The sequence below is a fragment of the Phyllobates terribilis genome, unplaced genomic scaffold (genome assembly GCF_046119375.1).
Source record: "Phyllobates terribilis strain yellow unplaced genomic scaffold, ASM4611937v1 Scaffold_1__5_contigs__length_1240528914, whole genome shotgun sequence".
In the NCBI taxonomy this organism is placed as follows: Eukaryota; Metazoa; Chordata; class Amphibia; order Anura; family Dendrobatidae; genus Phyllobates; species Phyllobates terribilis.
This window is the reverse complement of record NW_027362761.1, coordinates 1094603340-1094625052: the sequence shown is the minus strand read 5'-3', so window position 1 is coordinate 1094625052 and position 21713 is coordinate 1094603340. Positions and strand designations below refer to the sequence as shown.

Sequence of the window (21713 nt, the reverse complement as noted above, 5' to 3'; positions counted from 1 at the left end):
GGCCAATATACAGTTGTGGGCAAAAGTTTTGAGACCACCATAATTTATTTATTTTTTTCACAAAATTTGCCGCGTCAGTGTTTTTAGATCTTTAGTCACTGAGCTTGTGCCTCAAATAACCGCAACACATCAGTGGTCTCAGGATGCTTTACTGTTGGTCTGACACAGGACTCCTAGTTGGAGAAAATAACTTTATTCCTGTTCTCTGCAGTCTAATCACTGTACTTCTTGCATAGTTTTTGCTCTGATGAAGCCCCCTTCAGACTGTTTCGGACAACTGGATGAATGATTGTCCTGACAAGAAAAGGTGAGCACTACCACGAGTCCTGTGTCTGCCACCAGTAAGGCATCCTGAGTCCATTCATGTGTGGGGGCTTTTCATTCATGCAGGGAGCTTATTTACAATTTTGGCTTTGACGACTGCCATTAATAAAGAATGGGATTTAAATATCATCCAAGAGCAACGTCTCCCAACGATACTGGAGCAATTTGAACAATGATTTATCCATCATGATGGAGGCCATGTCACAACGCTAAAGTGATGACTAAGTGGCTCTGTGAATAAAAAATTGAAATTTTGGGCTTATGGCCAGAAAACTCCTCAGATCTCAATATTTTTGACAACTTGTAGTCAATCTTCAAAAAGCGGGTGGACAAACAAAAACTCAGAAACCGTGATAATCTTCAATCTTAGGCAAATAGGGGCGGTCATCAGTCAGGATCTGGCCCAGAAGCAGATATCCTAGACTTAAATATTAAGGGTCAACACTGTAAATATTGAGTCTCTTCGTAAGCTTGATGTATTTGTCAGTAAATATAACTTTAAAAACTTATGAAATGCTGATAATTGTACTTCAGTAACCATAGAAACATCCGACTAAAAGATCTAAAAACACTAAAGAACCAAACTCTGTGAAAACAAAAATTTGTCAGTCTCAAAACTTTTGGTCACGACTGTACATCTAATGTGTATGGCCATCGTAACTGTAGCTGTAGAGAACACCATTTTTAATCCTAAATGAGAAACTTGAATTTACACACTAATATTTTGTACTGGATTACTGGAAGGTGCGCTATAACCAAATTGAAAGTCAGCACTTGAAATCGTCACTTTTAACTTCTTTGTAGCCTGAACAGAATATAATATGTAAAGAAGGATTGCCAAGCACATGTCATGATCACACCCATTTTTCATAACCGTTCTGCAAGCGATTAATACGATTTTGTGTGTTAGCACCTGCAACGTTTCAACAGATTTGATTGTATGTAATACACAACACAAACCAAACTGGGTTCATATATCACCAATAATCTATATACACTACATTTTTAGTTTTGGTGTTTTTCTTCTGTTTTTAACTACTTGCAACCAACCATAGACTTAAAATGTCTGCATATTACTCTGCAATGACCTTCTAAAACATAATTGCAGAGTAAGCGACTGCACAGGATTGTGCAACTGTAGAAGTGGGAAGCCGACTGTCAGACACGGCCAGACTCCCCATAGAGAAGGCAGAGGTGATTTATTACCATCTTTACCTTCCTCATTGCTGAGTAAGTCAAACAAGGGCTGTATCTATAGTATTGGAAGTGCTAACAGCGGTCTTGTGACTGCTCGGTGCAGGAGCTGCTGGGACCAGTCAGCTCTGAAGTTCAGGCAGGAGACTGAATTTGTACCGTAACTGGATCTAATATATGAGCCCCAGTTACAGGAGAAATCTGATACATTTTTTTTTTTATGTTTAGACGTTGAAATGCCACAAAATGTCTTATGACTTTATGGAGGGCACAATGTGTAAAAGTATCTAAAAAGCTGCTTCCAGTCCAATTTAATTACTAGTCTGACCCTGTCATGGAGGGTGGAGGGGATATATATATATATAATTGTTACAATTTAATTTTTATTCCCTTTTTTGTATTTTTCTTTCTGTTTTTATTCTGGTCATTAAAAAAAAAAAAAAGTGAAAAGAAAACACATTTCCTTTTTCATCTTCTTTTGCTATCGGATTGAGCCCCACAGATCCTGAAAAAAGATGCAAAAATAATTTGCATGTTTGAGCAATAAAAATGATAGCAGTATTAAAACTGCTGGTATAAAAAAAAAAAAAATGCATAATCATATATATATATATATATATATATGTGTGTGTGTATATGTTTTATGGTCTTTAAAATCGGGTGCGGCTCGCAAGATTCTCTGTGGGCTTATTTTTTGGCTGCTCTGCATAATTACTCTGTGCCCCATTGGTAAAAACAAAAATGAACACTAAATAAAAAGGCCCATATCTCTGGAACCGTATGGCGGATTTAAAAAAAACAACAAAAAACAACTAAATTACACAGGAGAGCAGTGAAAATAAAATAAGAGCAAAAATTGGACACTTACTACCCGGTGACAGTTTTTTTACATTTTGGAAGACTTTTCTTTTCCTCTTGTGATGACAATTGTAAGCCTGTCTAGGCTAACAGTGCTTGATTTTTATTTTTTTTTAATTTTTTTTTTTGGGTAGAGAGCTCACTCTTAAGACATGTAAAAGTAATACATGTGGTCTTACGAGACCCCTCTGCTGTACTTAGGGCTGCTGTTCCCATGCTAAAAAGGGGCAGTTTTTCAGTACCCTGATTGTACTTCATCTTTGTACAGTCTTTGAGTAGAAATTTACTTTATTCTTTGCTCTTGTGTTTCAGCTAAAGACGCCTTTGAGAAGAATGTCTCGCCCATCATAATAGACAATACCAACTTACAAGGATGGGAAATGAAGCCATATGTTTCTATGGTCAGAATTGCTTAATTACTTTTTGAAAGTTCAATATTTATGAAATTTGTCTGCATCTTATAACCATGCATGTCAATGTACTGTAAATTCTGTGTAGTTTCAGCACATAGATGCATTCTTTTTGCACAAGGGTGAGTTTCCACTGTTGTGAAGCTCTGGGTGGGCAATAAACTGCTGTCTACCTAAGCATTTATTCAGACCAAATACTTCTTTTTGTTATGTTCTGCTACCAGAGCTAAGGAAAGATAGAACTCAGCTTAATCCCTACGATGTAACAGGGGACCTGATCCTGCGATCAGACCTGCTAAAGTCCTAAGCTAGTCTGTACGGAGACCTATAGATGTGGGGAAGGAATCCCTACAAGTACTAAGGACTGGAAGGAAAATGGGACACCTCCTAACAGAAATAGTAGCAGACAGACGAACAAACAAAATATAAAGAACACAGAGGTCAGTAAACCAAGCAAACCAACAGAGTTAGATACAGAGCACAGGCTAGCTAGAAAGTAGTTATACAATGAAGTCCAGCAAAGCCAGAAGGGCGGAGCAGGATTAAATAGGCCAACAAGGTCATGTGACCAGCAAAGGAAAAAACCTAAGAGCAAGGTTCTAACAGTACCCCCCCTTCTAAGAGGATCCTCCGGATCCCCTAGGACCAGGCTTATCAGGAAATCTCCTGTGAAACGCTCTGATATGTCTGGACACGGAAACATCATCCGACCTCACCCAAGAGTTATCCTCGGGTCCGAAACCTTTCCAGGCCACAAGATACTGCAAACTACCTCTATACCGTCTAGAGTTAAGGATGCGAGAAATTTCATATTCCCCGTCCTCCACCACCAGAGGAACAGAGGCAGAGGCGTCACAATCCGATACAACAGCTTTTTTCAACAGAGAGACATGAAATACCGGATTAATTCTCCAGGAGGTAGGAACCTCCAACCTAACAGCAGATTGGTTGACAACCTGAAGCACCTTAAAGGGCCCTACAAACTTGGGACCCAATTTCTTAGAAGGAATCCTCAACCGCAGATTCCTAGAGGACAACCAAACCATGTCACCAACAGCGAACAAAACCTCCTGTCGTTTCCTATCAAAGTAGTCCTTAGATTTTCTGTTGGCCTCCTGAAGATTACCACGCACATCCGTCCAAACTCTCTCCAAATCACCGGAAAAATTCTCCTCCTCAGGCACGGCAGATCCCAACTTGGAGAACGACCCAAACGACGGATGTCTCCCAGAACAACAAAAAAAAGGCGAACAACCAGCAGAAGAAGATGTATGATTGTTCAGAGCAAATTCAGCAAGTGGCAGAAACTCAGACCACCCCTCCTGATTGTCTGCCACAGAACAACGCAAGAACTGCTCAACATCCTGGTTTTTCCTTTCTGTCTGGCCATTAGATTCAGGATGATATCCGGACGAGAACGACAAATGAACTCCCAACCTGTCACAAAAGGCACGCCAAAAACGAGCCACGAACTGAGGACCCCTATCAGAAACAATGTCAGTAGGAACGCCATGAAGTCTGACAATTTCCTTGACAAAGGCCTTAGCGAGAGTTTTAGCGCAGGGCAGTTTGATGAAGGGAACCAAGTGACACATCTTGCTAAAACGGTCCACGACCACCCAGATGACAGTAAAACCCTCAGAGGGGGGAAGGTCAGTTATAAAGTCCATAGCCAAATGTGTCCAAGGAGCACTGGGAACCTCCAAAGGACAAAGCAACCCCGCAGCAGGAGTATGTGAGGACTTAGATCTAGCACATATAGTACATTGACGCACCCACTTAATGACTTCCTTCTGCCATCCAGGCCACCAAAAACTGCGACCCACCAGTCTCTTGGTCTCAGAGATTCCGGGATGACCTGCCAACCGAGACTCATGACACTCAACAAACAAATCTCTCCTAAAGGTCCCAGGCACAAACAACCTCCTATGAGGAGTGTTAGATGGGGCATTCTCCTGTGCTTTAAGAATCTCATCTTCCAAAACGGAGTCCAAAGCAGCTATCACAACACCTTCTTGTAAAATGTTCTCCTCTTTCTCAGCACCGACTATGGGAGAAAAACTGCGAGACAAGGCATCCGCCTTAACATTCTTAGTACCAGGGATGTAAGTAACGGAGAAATTAAACCGCGAGAAAAACAGTGCCCACCTAGCCTGACGGGCATTCAGGCGCTTGGCAGCATCAAGATATATCAGATTTTTATGATCCGTAAGAACCTGAATGGGAAATTCCGCACCTTCCAAGAAGTGGCGCCAGTGTTCAAATGCGAGTTTAATAGCCAATAATTCCCGATTACCAATATCGTAATTCAGTTCAGTCTCCGAAATTTTTTTTGAAAAAAAGGCACAGGGATGTAATCCATCCCCGTTATCCTGAGACAATACTGCGCCAACCCCCACAGAGGAAGCATCAACCTCAACCAAAAACGGCTTAGTCACATCAGGCTGCATAAGGATGGGAGCAGAGGTGAACCTCTCCTTGAGATACACAAAAGCTTCAATGGCCTCAGAAGACCACTGAACCGCATCAGCACCTTTCCTGGTGAGATCGGTCAGAGGTTTGACAATACTAGAAAAAATTTTTATGAATTTTCTGTAATAATTGGCGAAACCTAAAAACCTCTGTATCGATTTCAAACCAATAGGCCTAGGCCATTCCTGTACAGCTTGAACTTTAACCCCTTAAGCCCCGGAGCATTTTTCGTTTTTGCATTTTCGTTTTTGCTCCCCTTGTTCCCAGAGCCATAGCGTTTTTATTTTTTGGTCAATATGGCCATGTGAGGGCTTATTTTTTGCGGGACGAGTTGTACTTTTCAACGCCATTACTAGTTTTATCATATCCTGTACGGGAAAAAAATTCCAAGTGCGGTAAAATTGCAAAAAAAGTGCAATACCACAGTTGTTTTTTATTTATTTTTTTTACCATGTTCACTGAATGCTAAAACTGACCTGCCCTTCTTATTCTACAGGTCATTACGAGTTCATAGACACCAAACATGTATAGGTTCTTTTATATTTAAGTGGTGAAAAAAAATTCCAAAATTTGGTAAAAAATAAAAAAAATAAAAAAATAGCGCCATTTTCTAAGACCCGTAGCGTCTCCATTTTTCGTAATCTGGGGCTGGTTGATGGCTTATATTTTGCATGCCAGGCTGACGTTTTTATTGATAACATTTGGGGTAGATCCGATGTTTTGATCGCCCGTTATTGCATTTTATTGCAATTTTGCGGCGACCAAAAAACGTAATTCTGCCGTTTAGAATTTTTTTCTCGCTACGTCGTTTACCGATCGGAATAATTCTTTTTTTATATTGATAGATCGGGCGATTCTGAACGCGGCGATACCAAATATGTGTATGTGGGTTTTTTTTTTATATATATATTTTATTTTGAATGGGGCGAAAGGGGGGTGATTTAAACTTTTATATTTTTTTAATTTTTTTTATATTTTTAAAAACTTTTTTTTTTTTACTTTTTGCATGCTTCTATAGTCTCCATAGGAGACTAAAAGCAGCAACTATCCGATCGCCTCTGCTACATACAGGGGACGAGCAGGTCCCCTGCATGCAGCAGAAATGGTCCTGTGCTATGAGCGCCGACCACTAGGTGGCGCTCATAGCGACAAGATCATGACAACCACAGGCGTCTGCTGCAGACCCTGGGTTGTCATGCACGCCCATCGGCGACCCGCGATCACGTGATGGGGGTCGCCGGTGGGCGGGGCTTATGACGCGCTACCCGGAAGCGCGCGTTAAATGCTGCTGTCGGAGATTGACAGCAGCATTTAACTGGTTAACAGCCGCGGGTGGATCGCGATTCCACCTGCGGCTGTTGCGGGCACATGTCAGCTGTAAGAATCAGCTGACATGTGCTCCGTTCAGTGAGGGCTCAGCGCAGCAGCCCTCACTGAACGGGGGGTACGCAAATATGCGTACTAATACGTCCCCGGTAAGTAAGGGGTTAACCGGGTCCATCTCAAAACCTTCGCTGGAGATAATGTAACCCAAAAAACTAATTCTCTGTACAGCGAACTCACATTTCTCCAGCTTAGCAAAAAGCGAATTGTCCATTAATAACTGTAATACCTCACGCACGCTCCGCCAATGAGACTCCAGATCCGGCGAATAAACCAAAATGTCATCCAAATACACAACCACATTTTTGCCGATCAAAGGTCTAAGGATGTCATTAATAAGATTCTGAAAAAATGCAGGAGCATTAGTAAGACCAAAAGGCATCACCAGATTCTCAAAATGACCCACAGGGGTGTTAAAAGCAGTCTTCCATTCGTCACCCTCCTTCATGCGCAACAGATTGTATGCCCCCTTAAGGTCAATTTTAGAGAACCACTTGGCCCCCATTAACTGGTTAAACAGATCAGGAATCAATGGCAGTGGGTAAGGATTGCGTACAGTAATTTGGTTAATCTCACGAAAATCCAGACAAGGACGTAAACCGCCGTCCTTTTTTTTTTTACAAAAAAAAATCCAACCGCCACAGGAGACTTAGAGGGCCTAATGTGACCGGCGGCCAAACTTGTCTGTATGTATTCTTCCAAAGCCTTCCTCTCAGGAATAGTAAGGTTAAATAAACGACTTTTAGGAAGAGTCGCTCCAGGGACAAATTCAATAGAACAATCATAGTCTCTATGAGGAGGCAAAACCTGCGATTCCTTCTCAGAAAAAACTCTCCAAAAATCCTGAATAGGAACAGGCAATTCTCCCCTATCCAAAGCTGCAATACGCCCGTTACAACACTTGTCATAACATTTATGGCTCCAGGATTTAATTTCATTGGTAGACCAATCCAGTACAGGATTGTGAAATTTTAACCAGGGCAATCCCAATATTACTGGAGAAGGCAAGTTATTCAAAACTACCAAATCCAATTTCTCATGGTGAACACCATTAATAGTGAGAGGAAATTCACAGACCTTGAGAGTAATATTCTTCAAAGGGGAACCATCCACAGAAACCACAGCAATGGGGGATGATAAAGGTTCGGGTTTTAAATTGAGTCTTTCCAAGAATCCCCCATCAATTACATTCAGAGTAGACCCACAATCAACAAACACCCGAAATTCCATTAATTTTTCCTGAGCAATCGTGGAAGCAGCTAAAAATACACCCTTGGAATTTAAACAGGCAATACGGGCATGACTGACCATTTTTTTTTCTTTCTTCATACGAAGCTCACAGCCTTTAATCAAATGACCAGATTTTCCGCAATAGAAACACAAGCCTTCAGAAAATCTACGGTCTTTTTCTTGAGAGCGAGGTGCCACCGATCCAATCTCCATCGGTTCACCACTGTTGGTACACACATTCTCATAACCAGAAACTGACATAGCAGAGGATTTGCTCTCATTAACCCTTGCACGCAGTCTCCTATCCACCCGTATAGCTAATTGCATAGCCTGTTGCAAATCTTCAGGTGTAGGATAAGCAATTAGCAGGTCTTTAACCCTTTCATTGAGCCCAGCAAGAAATAGACTTTTCAGAGCAGAATCGTTCCACCCTATTTGAGTAGACCAACGACGGAAATGAGTACAATATTTTTCCACATTACCTGATCCCTGTCTCAAACGTCTTAACTCAGTCTCAGCTGATGAGACACGGTCAGGATCATCATATAATAGCCCCAAAGCAGAAAAAAAACTATCCACTGATCTGAAGCATGTATCACTAGGTTGCAAAGAAAAGGCCCACTCCTGAGGCTCTTTGCGCAAAAGTGACATTATGAACCCTATGCGCTGGGATTCATTCCCAGAGGACTTGGGTCTCAAACGAAAATACAATAAGCAAGCATTTTTAAATGAAAAAAATTCTCGGTGTTCACCAAAAATAAATCCGGCAAACATACCTTAGGCTCCAAGAAATGTGCTCCAGGACAGCTACTCACGTGCTGACGGAGCTCGGCCACCTCCAGAGAGAGTCCCTGCAGGCAATGAGCCAAATCCTGAACCGACACCATGATGGAACAGAAAAATCTTTCCTTAGAGAATTTGCAGGCTGGACTTACTGTTATGTTCTGCTACCAGAGCTAAGGAAAGAGAGGAGATCTGTCCCTACGATAGAACTCAGCTTAATCCCTACGATGTAACAGGGGACCTGATCCTGCGATCAGACCTGCTAAAGTCCTAAGCTAGTCTGTACGGAGACCTATAGATGTGGGGAAGGAATCCCTACAAGTACTAAGGACTGGGAGGAAAATGGGACACCTCCAAACAGAAATAGTAGCAGACAGACGAACAAACAAAATATAAAGAACACAGAGGTCCGTAGACCAAGCAAACTAACAGAGTTAGATACAGAGCACAGGCTAGCTAGAAAGTAGTTATACAATGAAGTCCAGCAAAGCCAGAAGGGCGGAGCAGGATTAAATAGGCCAACAAGGTCATGTGACCAGCAAAGGAAAAAACCTAAGAGCAAGGTTCTAACACTTTTCATATGCAAATAGCCATTGATCGAAGGTATAACCTCCTATTGGAGGTAGCAATCTTAAAAGTCATTATATACACTCTTAACGGGCCTTGCCACATGGCTAAGAAACTCCATTTTCAGACCTGTTTTGGGGTATTTTCCCCTCAACAGTGCAAAGCAGGCGATCAAGTTTGGCTGGGTGAGGATGAGAGGTCTTTGATGCAGTCAAAGAAGTAAGGTTTCACCTTGTTTTTCCCTGTCAGAGCCCTCTCACCTAGCCATACTAGATCTCCTGCATTGCAATGATGAGGGGCAATTAACCCGAAACATGCTTTTCCAAATGGTGTCTAGTTTGGCTTCATATCCTAAGTCAAGGCCTGTTAAGGGTCGATATTAACTTTTAGTATTGCTACGTCCAATAGGTGGCGTAACATATATTGGCAACAAACTGGATTGTTTTGCACAATAAAATTATTTTTTCTGCATGAAATCTTGGAGTGCCAAATCTATTTTTCTTACTGTTAGAGTTCAAGTACTCTTCCTCTATGAAGAGGCTATTTCCATATTTCAATTCCCATAGGAGCACTGCATGGCGTATAAGGCTCATATGTCGACCTGGCATTCTCTGCAGGGAGAAACCTTACCCCATTAGATTCCCTTTGTAGTCCCTAATGTCATTTGTCTCTTTCAGCAGGGTAGTGCAGTTTGCTATACTAATGGCTTTGTACCATCAGTGTCTGTTAGATGTGTATTTTAGTTGTATTAATGAGCTGGATCGCGGCCTTGCTGAGTAATCTGCTTGTACGTCTGAGGACTTTGCAGAGGACTATGGGTCATATTCGTAAGTACGTATCTAAATCGCTCAAGTGACAAGCTTGTGGGTCCTGCCAATAAACTACAAGAGATTCCTTTCACATCGGTGCTCGCCAAATCTGTGCGGACCGCTGGCTTCTGTGTCTGCTGCAGGGAAGCAGTAGGAAGTTACATTTCCCAGCTTGGCTCCAGCCTTCCCACGTTTCTACAACCCCTGGCAAAAATTATGGAATCACCGGGCTCGGAGGATGTTCATTCAGTTGTTTAATGTTGTTGTTGTTTAATGTTGTTTAATGGCACAAAACTTAAGTCATTTCAAATGGCAACTTTAGGGCTTTAAGAAACACTAAAAGAAATCAAGATTAAAAATGTGGTACTCATTAAGGGTAATTTTTTTTTCAGACCAAGCAGAGGGAAAAAATTATGGAATCACTCAATTCTGAGAAAAAAAATTATGGAATCATGAAAAACAAACACACAAAAGAACACTCCAATACATCACTAGTATTTTGTTGCACCACCTCTGGCTTTAATAACAGCTTGCAGTCTGAGGCATGGACTTAATGAGTGACAGACACTACTCTTCATCAATCTGGCTCCAACTTTCTCTGATTGCTGTTGCCAGATCAGCTTTGTAGGTTGGAGCCTTGTCATGGACCATTTTCTTCAACTTCCATTAAAGATTTTCAATTGGATTGAGATCCGGACTATTTGCAGGCCATGACATTGACCTTATGTGTCTTCTTTCAAAGAATGTTTTCACAGTTTTTGCTCTATGGCAAGATGCATTATTATCTTGAAAAATTATGTCATCATCCCCAAACATCCTTTCAATTGATGGGATAAGAAAACTGTCCAAAATATCAATGTAAACTTGGGCATTTATTGAAGATGTAATGACAGCCATCTCCCCAGTGCCTTTACCTGACATGCAGCCCCATATCATCAATGACTGTGGAAATTTGCATGTTCTCTTCATGCAGTCATCTTTATAAATCTCATTGGAACAGCACCAAACAAAAGTTCCAGCATCATCACCTTGCCCAATGCAGATTCGCGATTTATCACTGAATATGACTTTCATCCAGTCATCCACAGTCCACGATTGCTTTTCCTTAGCCCATTGTAACCTTGTTTTTTTCTGTTTAGGTGTTAATGATGGCTTATGTTAACTTTTCTGTATGTAAATCCCATTTACTTTAGGCAGTTTCTTACAGTTCGGTCACAGACATTGACTCTAGTTTCCTCCCGTTCGTTCCTCATTTGTTTTGTTGTGCATTTCCTGTTTTGGAGACATATTGCTTTAAGTTTCCGGTCTTGACGCTTTGATGTCTTCCTTGGTCTACCAGTATGTTTGCCTTTAACCACCTTCCCATGTTGTTTGTATTTAGTCCAGATTTTAGACACAGCTGACTGTGAACAACCAACATCTTTTGCAACATTGCGTGATGATTTACCTTCTTTTAAGAGTTTGATATTACTCTCCTTTGTTTTAATTGACATCTCTGGTGTTGGAGCCATGATTCATGTCAGTCCACTTGGTGCAACAGCTCTCCAAGGTGTGATCACTCCTTTTTAGATGCAGACTAACGAGCAGATCTAATTTGATGCAGGTGTTAGTTTTGGAAATGAAAATTTACAGGGTGATTCCATTATTTTTTCCCTCTACTTGGTCTGAAAAAAAATTACCCTTACTGAGTACCACATTTTTAATCTTGATTTCTTTCAGTGTTTCTTAAAGCCCTAAAGTTGCCATTTGAAATTACTTTAGTTTTGTGCCATGTCTGTGATCTGCTTTTTTTCAACAACATTAAGCAACTGAATGAACATCCTCCGAGCCCGGTGATTCCATAATTTTTGCCAGGGGTTGTACATGTAAATGACAGAAATATATTCGGAAACCTGTATGTGTGTGATTCTATGGTATACTATTGTATTGTTCTAAGTTCACTAAAGACTTTATATGATGCCATGTTGTGAAGCATTTCATATATGCTCTTTATCATATGTGCAGGACACATTTTTTTTACTGGCTTTGTGTCTTTCCTACTGTTCTTTTATGGCTGCATTTGAACCATGCAGCCACAATGCGGCCTGGTGGTGTGGTTCGCAGTTTATGGCAGCTGAAATCACTGTCATTGTTAATGGCCACGCAAAGAACAGTCATTTATCTACATAACTCTACCTTGACCAGTAAAAGTGCTTTCAGTCAATGACATGCAAACCTCGCTTCTCAGTCGTATTTTTATGCAGCAGCGTGTGAATACAGAATAAAGTTAGGTTATGTTCACATGTCCAGTAATGATCCGTTCTGAAAAAGTTGTGCTGACGCAACTTTTTAGTCCATTATTCACTGACTGATCTCTGTCGAATCCATTTTTTCTTCTAACATTGGAGTCAATGGGCCACGGATCTGTTAATGCGGCATTCGTTGTCGATTCTTCCTAACGAATCCGGCAAGAAAAGGTTTCAAAAACACATGGCGAGGAAAAAAAGGAAGTGCATATCACTTCTTCCAATCAGCTCCTGATGGAAAATGCTCCAGGGTAGGCACTGTCAAATCATTACACTTCAGGAAGTGAAAAACTCTTAAGAGCGAGTCTTTCCTAAAGGAGTTTCCACTAGAAAACACTTTGATTACCTCAAAAAAATCTGTGTGCACATGCCTGAATAGCAGCGATCAGAACTAAGCTCTGATCACTTCTGTTAGTCCCTAAATGCTGCTGTCAATCTCTGATTTCATGCGCCTGTCGCCCCTCCCCGCTGCTCGATTCCTAGGCTCTTGCTGGTTTGCCATGGCAGCCAAAGGCCTTCTGAAGGTCTCCATGCCTGCCATGTGTACGTCTGTGGCTTGACTTCATAGGTTTCTCTATAGACCGCAATACTGTGGTACTGCAGTATATAAAACAAGCCATCGGACAATCACAGCTTCAAACCCCCTAATGGGACATAAAGAAAAAAGAAAGTTTTTTAAAAAATTAAAGAGCAGCTGACAATTCTATTACACGACCCCCACCCATTAAAAATAAAGATATTTTAAATATCACATTCGGTGTCGATAAGAGTCTAATCTATGAAAATATAAAATTATTTAGTCTGTACAGTAAACGCTGTAAAGCAAAAAAGACAAACAACAAAACATCAGCATTACCATTTTTTAATTGTCATATATCTGGAGGAAACGTATTTACCAAAAATGGGTACAAATAAAAAATGTCAGCATGTCCAGGCAAAAAAAATAAGCCCTCACATAGCTCGATTGAGTGAAAAATGCAATTTATGGGTCTCGGGAAATGGCGACAAATACATATTTTATTTTTATTTTTTTATTAATTACTGAATTTTATTAACAACTAAAATAGTTTAAAGAAAAACCTCTAAGTTTGGTTTTGGTATTTCTGTAATCACGCTGACCTGAAGAATCATGTTGCCAGATCATATTTTCTGCGCAGTGAATGCCAGGAGAACAAATGATGGTGGAATTGCAGTTTTTTCACAATTTTGCCACACTTGAAATTTTATTCCCATTTCATGGTACATTGTATGGTAAAATAATTATCATTCAAAATTACAACTCCTCTCGCTAAAAAAACAAAAAACAAGCCTGTTAAGGCTATGAAGAACAATAAATAAAAAAAAGTTATAGCTCTTAAAGATGAAGAGGAAAATGGAAGTTGTCTGCGATGGAAAGGAGTTTAGCAAGCTAAAAAGTAATTTCATCCAATGAATGAGCGTTTTTGCGTGTTTAGAAAAGTCGGTAATCGGGAATTGAGCGTTCCTGGTTATTGGCCTGTAAATGGGTCCTTATTAGTGATGATCAAGTATGCCTCATTAACTCTTTCGGCGAGCACGCTCGGGTGACTATTTTAGAGCTGTGAAAACCAGCCAAATCTCCGACTGGTTGTCATATGCAACTTGCAATGAATCCTATGGGGGCAAAGTCACTGCAGCTTGCAAAGTGCTGGTGATGTGCTTGGCAGCTAAAGCTAAGCTCTTATGGTAGAGGCAGCTTCCCACCAGTTGTGATACATCGTGGGCATGATTTGGTCACCTTAACCTCATCCCATCCCTGGCAGAGGGATCCTGTAAATAATTTAGTTCAGACCCCATGTCTTGCGATGATTATAAAGCAAGTCCCAGAATAATGGATTCCAACTAATGACAATGGTACATGGAGCGCGGTGTTTTTTTAGCAGGTGTTTCCTTGTGGGTGTGCACCTTGGAAACTAACAGACAAGTGCAAATACTGCTGCTTGTGTACAGAAGGTATTGTATGATGTCTCCTTTCTCACTCCCACTTTTTAGCGATCCTTTTTGTTCTTTCACATGATACGGCAGTGCAGGGACTAACACAGGAGCATGAATATATGCCGTCACATTCTCGCATTCACTCTGCTGCTATGTTTAACGCTGACTCTTCTCATGTTTGTTATGTGAGCATGTTCAAGCTGAAGTGGCAGCCGTGAAGCAGAACGTATTTGCTGAAATAGTCCCAGCTGACCTTGAACTTCAGATTTCCAGTTTCACATGAGACGTAGGCCTGTCATTTACTGGCAGGTTTTTACTTCCCACCCTCTTCTCTCTGTAGCTGTAAATTGCCGATATATAGAAAATATAATATATTATGTGTAGATATATCACTGATCGTTCACTGACCTGTCTCCTATTTTACCTAGCCCTGCACTACTAGATGTATTAGGTAAAATAGGAGGCCTGTCAGTGAAGGCACAGTGAGCTGTCATAAGAGCATAGAGATGAATATGTAAGCAGAGCACCAGATAGTGCGCCCCCCACAGGCTGCCTTGAAGCACGAGCATATCATTATCTCCAAACTGAATGTAAAGATTACATAAGAACCACAGGACGGATTTAATAAACCAAGGTATCATATTAATCAGTGCAATGTCGCCCACCTGATAGTGTATGTGATTTACTAAGCACAGTCCTGCCGACTGGTGCGCTTTAAAGGAAAATTTGGTTTGGTTTTCTATTCTTTCTTGGATCCTCTTACATTGTATTCAGATGTCAGTGATTTTTTTCCATACTCCAAAAATAGACCGCTTTTTATCAGTGTTTTGCATTCAATATTGATCAGTGTCTTGTCACTTTTTAAAATCTGTGACTAATAAGTTGATAAATAAGTACCTTAAAAAAAGGAGTACAGTGGCGCTAGTAGATAGTCTGATAGACCTGCTGCAAATTGGGGCACTAGCCACAAAGTGCCCAAATAGAAAATTGTAATAATAGACAATGAGATAATTTGCTCTGGACTACGAGATTGCCCCTTGAGAAAGGCAAAGCGCCGAAACGCGCGTTGGGGACGGCCTCAGTGTGGTGACCAGGTGTAGAACGCTCTGGGAGGTATATTTGATGTATGATGTTAGATGTCTATATATGAGACACACTTTGATTCAGTATTTTTTGCATCAATCCCCTATATTTATATAGAGCGCAATTAAAATGTAACACCATGTGCCACCACTCCTGATGGCTGTAAAGAGTGTTTTTATAGAGTGTATCCTATGTTCTGTGTCATGTTCTATCTATTAAAGTATATTTTTAATATTATTACCGTTCATGACTATTTTTAGCTTAGGCCACTCCCTCTGTATATCACATGTATGACGACTGGTGTAGTATCAGTCCTCTCTTTTGAGCAGCAACACATATACTTATAAATATAATATCATTTATCAATGTACTATATTTGGTTGCTGTGGTGTTCTTTCAGTCATATTGAGATTGCAAGAAGTAGTGAGAAGTGGTAGGGTAAAAGGTATATTTTATTAAAATAGAATGACGTACATTAAAAATTATAATCCATACAAAAGGGGATGTGGACGATGGTCCTGATTGCAGGGAGTCCTGTTTAGAATCAAATTCGTATTGAAAGCGGTTGGTAGGTAGGTCACATAAAGGTCAATTTGGTTTGAGGTGGTGATACACCTTAAAAGAAAAAAGAGGAAATTGGGTTAGGTTCTGGGTTGTTTTACAGAAAGGTTGGATCGGGATTCCGTGTTTATACCTGAATGAGTCTAGGTGTTCTGTCCGATTAAACAGTCTCGTAGGACGTTGTGGATCTGACAAGAAAAAACTAGAAGAAGGAACACAAGAATAGGATCAGCAATAAGTGGTGAAAAACTGATGGTTATAAGTGACCATACCTGACTAACAGGGCAAGGTCCCTGGACCTCCTGAGGCTGAGTAGGAGGTTGGTGCAAAAGGAGTAATCGAGGTGATACGGTCCTTTTAATTACCTAGATAGAAAGGACACATGGATTCTGAATAGGTGGTCACGTCAGTGCAGATACGGTAAATTTGAGACCTACAATAGATATACCTACTGGCAGAACGTAGATGTTGGAATTACTGTGTGCATATGGAACGGATTACAAATCTGATCCCGTAGTCAGAAGTGGTTATGTTGATAGCCCCAATATGCACTTGGTGCAGGCAGAGATCGACTGATGGTTATTAAGATTTTAGTGGTGGCTGGGTAATAATGTTGGATACCCTGGTTTTGGTGTAGACAGCAGGTGGCGTTAGATTTATTGCAGTCTGCAAATCTGTAAGCGCAGTCACAGTTCCACATCAGAAAGTCATAGCTTTTTGGCTGCAATGAATGATTGCAGGGTGCAGCTGGTGGAGTGCTGGTAGATGGCTTACCTCCTTAAGGGTGCTTCGTCGGGTGGTGAAGCCCGTGCGGCGGTGGGGTAAGTAGTAGGTGGAGTTGCAGCAGCATGTAGCAGAGCAGAGTCCTGGCCGGTGACTCGTGCTCTCAAAGATCCTGGCTTATTAGCAGTGCAGGACCTGCGTAATGTCAGTCACGTGATCCTCACGTGACAGGCTGAAGACGGAGCAGCAAGAGGACCAAAATTCCTACGCGTTTCGGAGGCGTTCGGCTTCCTTCATCAGCACTTATTGCTGATCCTATTCTTGTGTTCCTTCTTCTAGTTTTTTCTCGTCGGATCCACAACGTCCTACGAGACTGTTTAATCGCACAAAACACCTAGACTCATTCAGGTATAAACACTGAATCCCGATCCAACCTTTCTGTAAAACAACCCAGAACCTAACCCAATTTTCTCTTTTTTCTTTTAAGGTGTCTCACCACCTCAAACTAAATTGACCTTTATGTGACCTATCTACCAACCGCTTCCAATACGAATTTGATCCTAATCAGGACCATCGTCCACATCCCCTTTTGTATTGACTGTAATAATTTTTAATGTACGTCATTCTATTTTAATAAAATATACCTTTTACCCTACCACTTCTCACTACTTCTTGCAATCTCGTAGTCCAGTGCAAATTATTTCATTGTCTATTGTGATTAATAAGTGACTTTCTCTTCTGAATAAAGAACTATATTGCAGAGCTTCTCATACACACTGCAATATTAATCACGGACAGCATTTGGATTACACACAACTGACAGTATGTGCCACTATTGATTTTTAGGGGGAAGTGAGAGAAAACTGGGAAATTTCTCAGGGCCCCCACTCTAAAAGGCCCCCAGCATTTGTATTCTGCGCTTAGGACTGCTTAAGGACATTTGGTGACATCCGATTGTTGTACATGGGAAAAGGATTTAGGATTTCAAGAAATTCATGATGGAATTCAAAGTTTGGAGTTCCAGAATGTCATGATGATTTTATTTGAACAAATGTTGATTTTTTTTTTGTTCGAAAATAATTGTGGATTGTTGATTTGGGGACAAAAAAACAGGACATCCCCTGAAAAAAAAGCTGTAACCGATCTTTCGGAGTAAAAAATAATATAAGACCCTGTCTTATTTTTGGAGTAAAACGGTATGTGATCAGCCTCATAAACTATTACGTGTTCTATGCATGAAAAACGGGTAGAACACACAAGTTAAAAGCAGACTATTGAACGAGGCCTTAGATATGTTGGCAATGACCCATACATACGTGAATACAGTCACACAATCAAGTGGTAAACGCCAAACCTCCAGTGAAAAACTTAAAAACTTCCTGGGATATGCACTTTAGTGTGTAAATTATTAGTTTTTATTCTAGAATAAAAAATAGTATTTGCTGTTTATTGGCTTCATTCATTGGAAAACTCCAAAATCCATTTTAATATAGGGTGAAATAGAAGAATTTAAAAAAAGCCCACCCGTGAATTTTTTTTTTTAAGTAAATGTGTGTATATGTGTATGTACTGTAGTGTGTATGTGTTAATTTGCTCACTCACCTGCCGCCACCTTCCCTGGGATCCAGCGCCATTCTGCTCCTCTTCTCAGTGACGTCGCCTCTCTTCACACTCTCCGGGTCATTATGTATAAGCTGAGAGTCTCTTTCACTGAGTATGAAAGTTTATTTTTTTTCTGTGCAGCGTGACGGGGATCAGGGAGTGCCATACATACCAGGAGCTGCGCTGCGGGCACAGTGTGCCGGTTATTAAGGAAATTTTATATTCACAATGGGCGTGGGGAGCAGTGAATATTCATTTTCTTTAGTAGCGGGGACAGTGTAGGCTGCAGCAGGCAGCTGCTGCCTCCTGTGCACCGCTACTCCGCCGCTGTCTCTTCCCCCACCACCCACAGCCACAGTATTTACTTATATCGGACTATAAGACGCACCCCCCACTTTCCTCCAAAATTTTGGAGGAAAAAAGTGCGTCTTATAGTCCGAAAAAACGGTACAGTATAACATACGCTTCCGGGTCACGTAGAGCGCAGTGTGACCCAGACTCTGCGTCACTCAGAACAGGACCGGAGCGGCGTTAGATCCCGGAGAAAGTGTCGTTAGGCGGGTTTATCAATACACTCACACTACATTACATGCTCATATACACAGATTTAGCTAACTTCATGGGAGGGCTTCTTTAAATACATGCAGCTTCCTCTGTTGTTGAGAAAGAGTGATCTCTAAAATAATATCTTCTCAAACAAGGGATGATACATTTTCTATGTGTCAGGGAAAGTGCTAGCTCATAAAGTCCTTTGGTCACATCAGCAATGATTCAAGCAAACGTAAATGAGAATTCTTTTTTATTTCATTTGAAAAATTAACTTTCTTTCACCTTCTGATCTGTGTCCTATATTCTGCGATGAATAAAATTGGGTTATAAGATTTTCAAATCAATATGTGATGCTCAGTTATTTGTAGGATCATTACTTGATTTTTTTTTTTTGTAATGAGAAGTAAAGTGATACTGGTGATGACATTGATGTGTGTTTATTACTAGGCTGTGAAGTACAAATACAAAGTAACTTTTCGGGAACCTGACACTTGGTGGAGGTGTAAGCCGAAAGAGCTAGAAAGGTAATATACCAAGTATTAGTAAGTAGTAATAAGTGTGTTTTTTGTAGCTGGATCTTGGTTTCCTCACTGTAAGGCTATGTGCACACGATGCAGAAATGAAGCAGAAAATTTCTGCATCATTTCTGCATCTCCCTGGCAGAAAAAACGCATGCAGATTGTGCATGCGTTTTTCCTGCAGAATACATGCGGATCCACATGCAGATTCACATGCGTTTCCGCATGCAGATTGACAAGCGCTTTCCAGGCGATTTTAGCATCACCTGGAAAGTGCTTGACAACTAGGTCACACTATATAAATCCATGCAAACAGCATGGAATTATATAGTGTGACCCGAGAGAGTGTATATACTTACCTCCGATGGCCCGCGCTGTCCTGCTCACTCCGTTCTCCCGGCTGCCGGCAACTTTGAATTGAAAGACCTGCCGACGTCAGCGTCACGTGACCCGTCACATGACTCTGACGTCACTGCAGGTCCTACAACTCACTGCAAGTGCCGGGAAGCAAGGAGGAGCGCAGCGCGGGCCGACAGATGGTAAGTATATATATATTTTTTATTTTATTCTTGTTTTTACAGCTTTTTTAATGGTACCTGGGTGTGGATGAGACTCTCCTCTCCTCTACACCCGGGTACCATCCGCACATTAGAACGCGCCAATACCGCAAGTACAAATGCAGTCTTGCGGAATTGGCGCGTTCTAATGCAAGTCAATGGCGGCGAAAACGCCGCGTTTCCGCAAAATTAAATGACATGCTGCGGATTTTTGAGCGCAGCGTTTCCGCTGCGGAAAAATCCGCATCATGGGCACAGCACATGTGGATTTCAATTGGGGAACATTGCTTCCCTTCTACCATGCGTTTTTCATGCGTTTCCGCGGCGTTTACGCAACTGCAAAAACGCCGCGGAAACGCATGAAATACGCATCGTGTGAACTCGGCCTAATACAACTTCAGGGATGTCAAACTCAAATACACAGGGGGCCAAAATTAAAAACTTGGACAAAGTCACGGGCCATCCTTGATATTTATTAAAACAATGTCTACAATTGAGGAAGTTTATCGTTATCAATAAATATAACAATGAACCTTTTCATATGGTAGCAAACCTAAAGAGTTTTCCCATGAACAAAGTACATTTTAATTAATAGACCTTAAAATAAAATACGTTCCACAATTGGATGTGTTTAAAAAAAAAAAAAGTGTTCCTGTGCTGAGATAATCTTATAAATGTTCCCTGTGTAATGGATGAATCCAACCATACAGGAACATGGTCGGTGATATTACAGCTCCAGGGCAGGGGAGGAAGCAAAAGAGCATACAGACAGGACAGCAGGGGATCACAGCTGATTCTCTGACTAGACGGTTTCCGGCCTCGTGCAATATACTAGTATTGAGCATGCCGAAAATAAACAGTCTATTCCGGTTCTGGCCAGGAGTTTGTATATCGCTTACTTACGGTCACAGGACAGTTGTTCCCAGCGCTGACACCGGAGAATCCTCACAGCTAACAGTGCGTGCGCTGGGAGGATTCACAAGTCTGCAGTTATACAATAATTGGTGTTGGCTAAACAATCCAACAGTTTGGTCGATGGTATATGTCTTCAAATTCTCCCAAACACATGAAGACTCAGTCAAGTATTTGTATTTTAATAGGTAGAGGGAAGTAAAGGTTCATTTACACGGATCGACCAGTGACACGACCGCTGATCAGTAAAATTTTACCAATCGGCGGTCATTTGACTGCCTCTTTCACATAAGCAGACCAACATAAACAATGTGTACTGAGCGATCTATGCTAGTTCACTCAGTGCGCATAGGCTGCCATGGTTCTCGGCTGCACGAGTCCTGTTTACACAGGACGATGCACTGCCAAGTACAGTGATATTTTTTTAGCGCTACGCAAAAGATCATTTCACCCAATGAACAAGGGTTTTGCTTGTTCATCGGGTGATCGCCTGCTTGTTTGCATGGCAAGATAATCATGTTTTAGCAACACTCGTATCACAATGATCTTGCTGTGTAAATGCCCCTTAAATGGGTTGTCCTGTCTTAAACTACAAGTCTGCAGTCACTTTGTGGCTGCAGACTTGTGAATCCTCACATTGTGCGCACTACACACTGTGAGGATTCTCCGGTGCTGCATGTACTGTATTTGCAGTCATGTACTGACTAGAAGTGCTCAGCCTTGCTCGACGCAAGTGTATTGAGCGACGTTGGACACAGTCTAGTCGGAATGTGGCCAGAAGTATGCAAATCGCATGCTTGTGATTACATGATCGCCCGCTCCGAGCATCGGAGAATCTTCACAGCGTAGAGTGACTGTAGACTTATAGCTTAAGACCAGACAACCCCTTTCAGAGGATGTCCGACACAAGCCTGTGCTTGTGAAAACAAAAGCGTTGGGC

The 21713-nt window shown here is 41.3% G+C and overlaps 1 protein-coding gene across 3 annotated transcripts in view; it reads left to right on the top strand.

Annotated features, from left to right (window-relative positions):
* Nucleotides 1–21713, top strand: part of N4BP2 (NEDD4 binding protein 2) — a 96928-nt gene that overhangs the window by 31695 nt on the left and 43520 nt on the right. For all 3 annotated transcript variants that reach the window (XM_073645794.1, XM_073645802.1, XM_073645808.1), the window contains exons 5-6: nt 2689–2777; nt 19234–19310. In XM_073645794.1, the coding sequence (XP_073501895.1) occupies nt 2689–2777; nt 19234–19310 (166 nt within the window). The remainder of the gene's footprint in view (nt 1–2688; nt 2778–19233; nt 19311–21713) is intronic.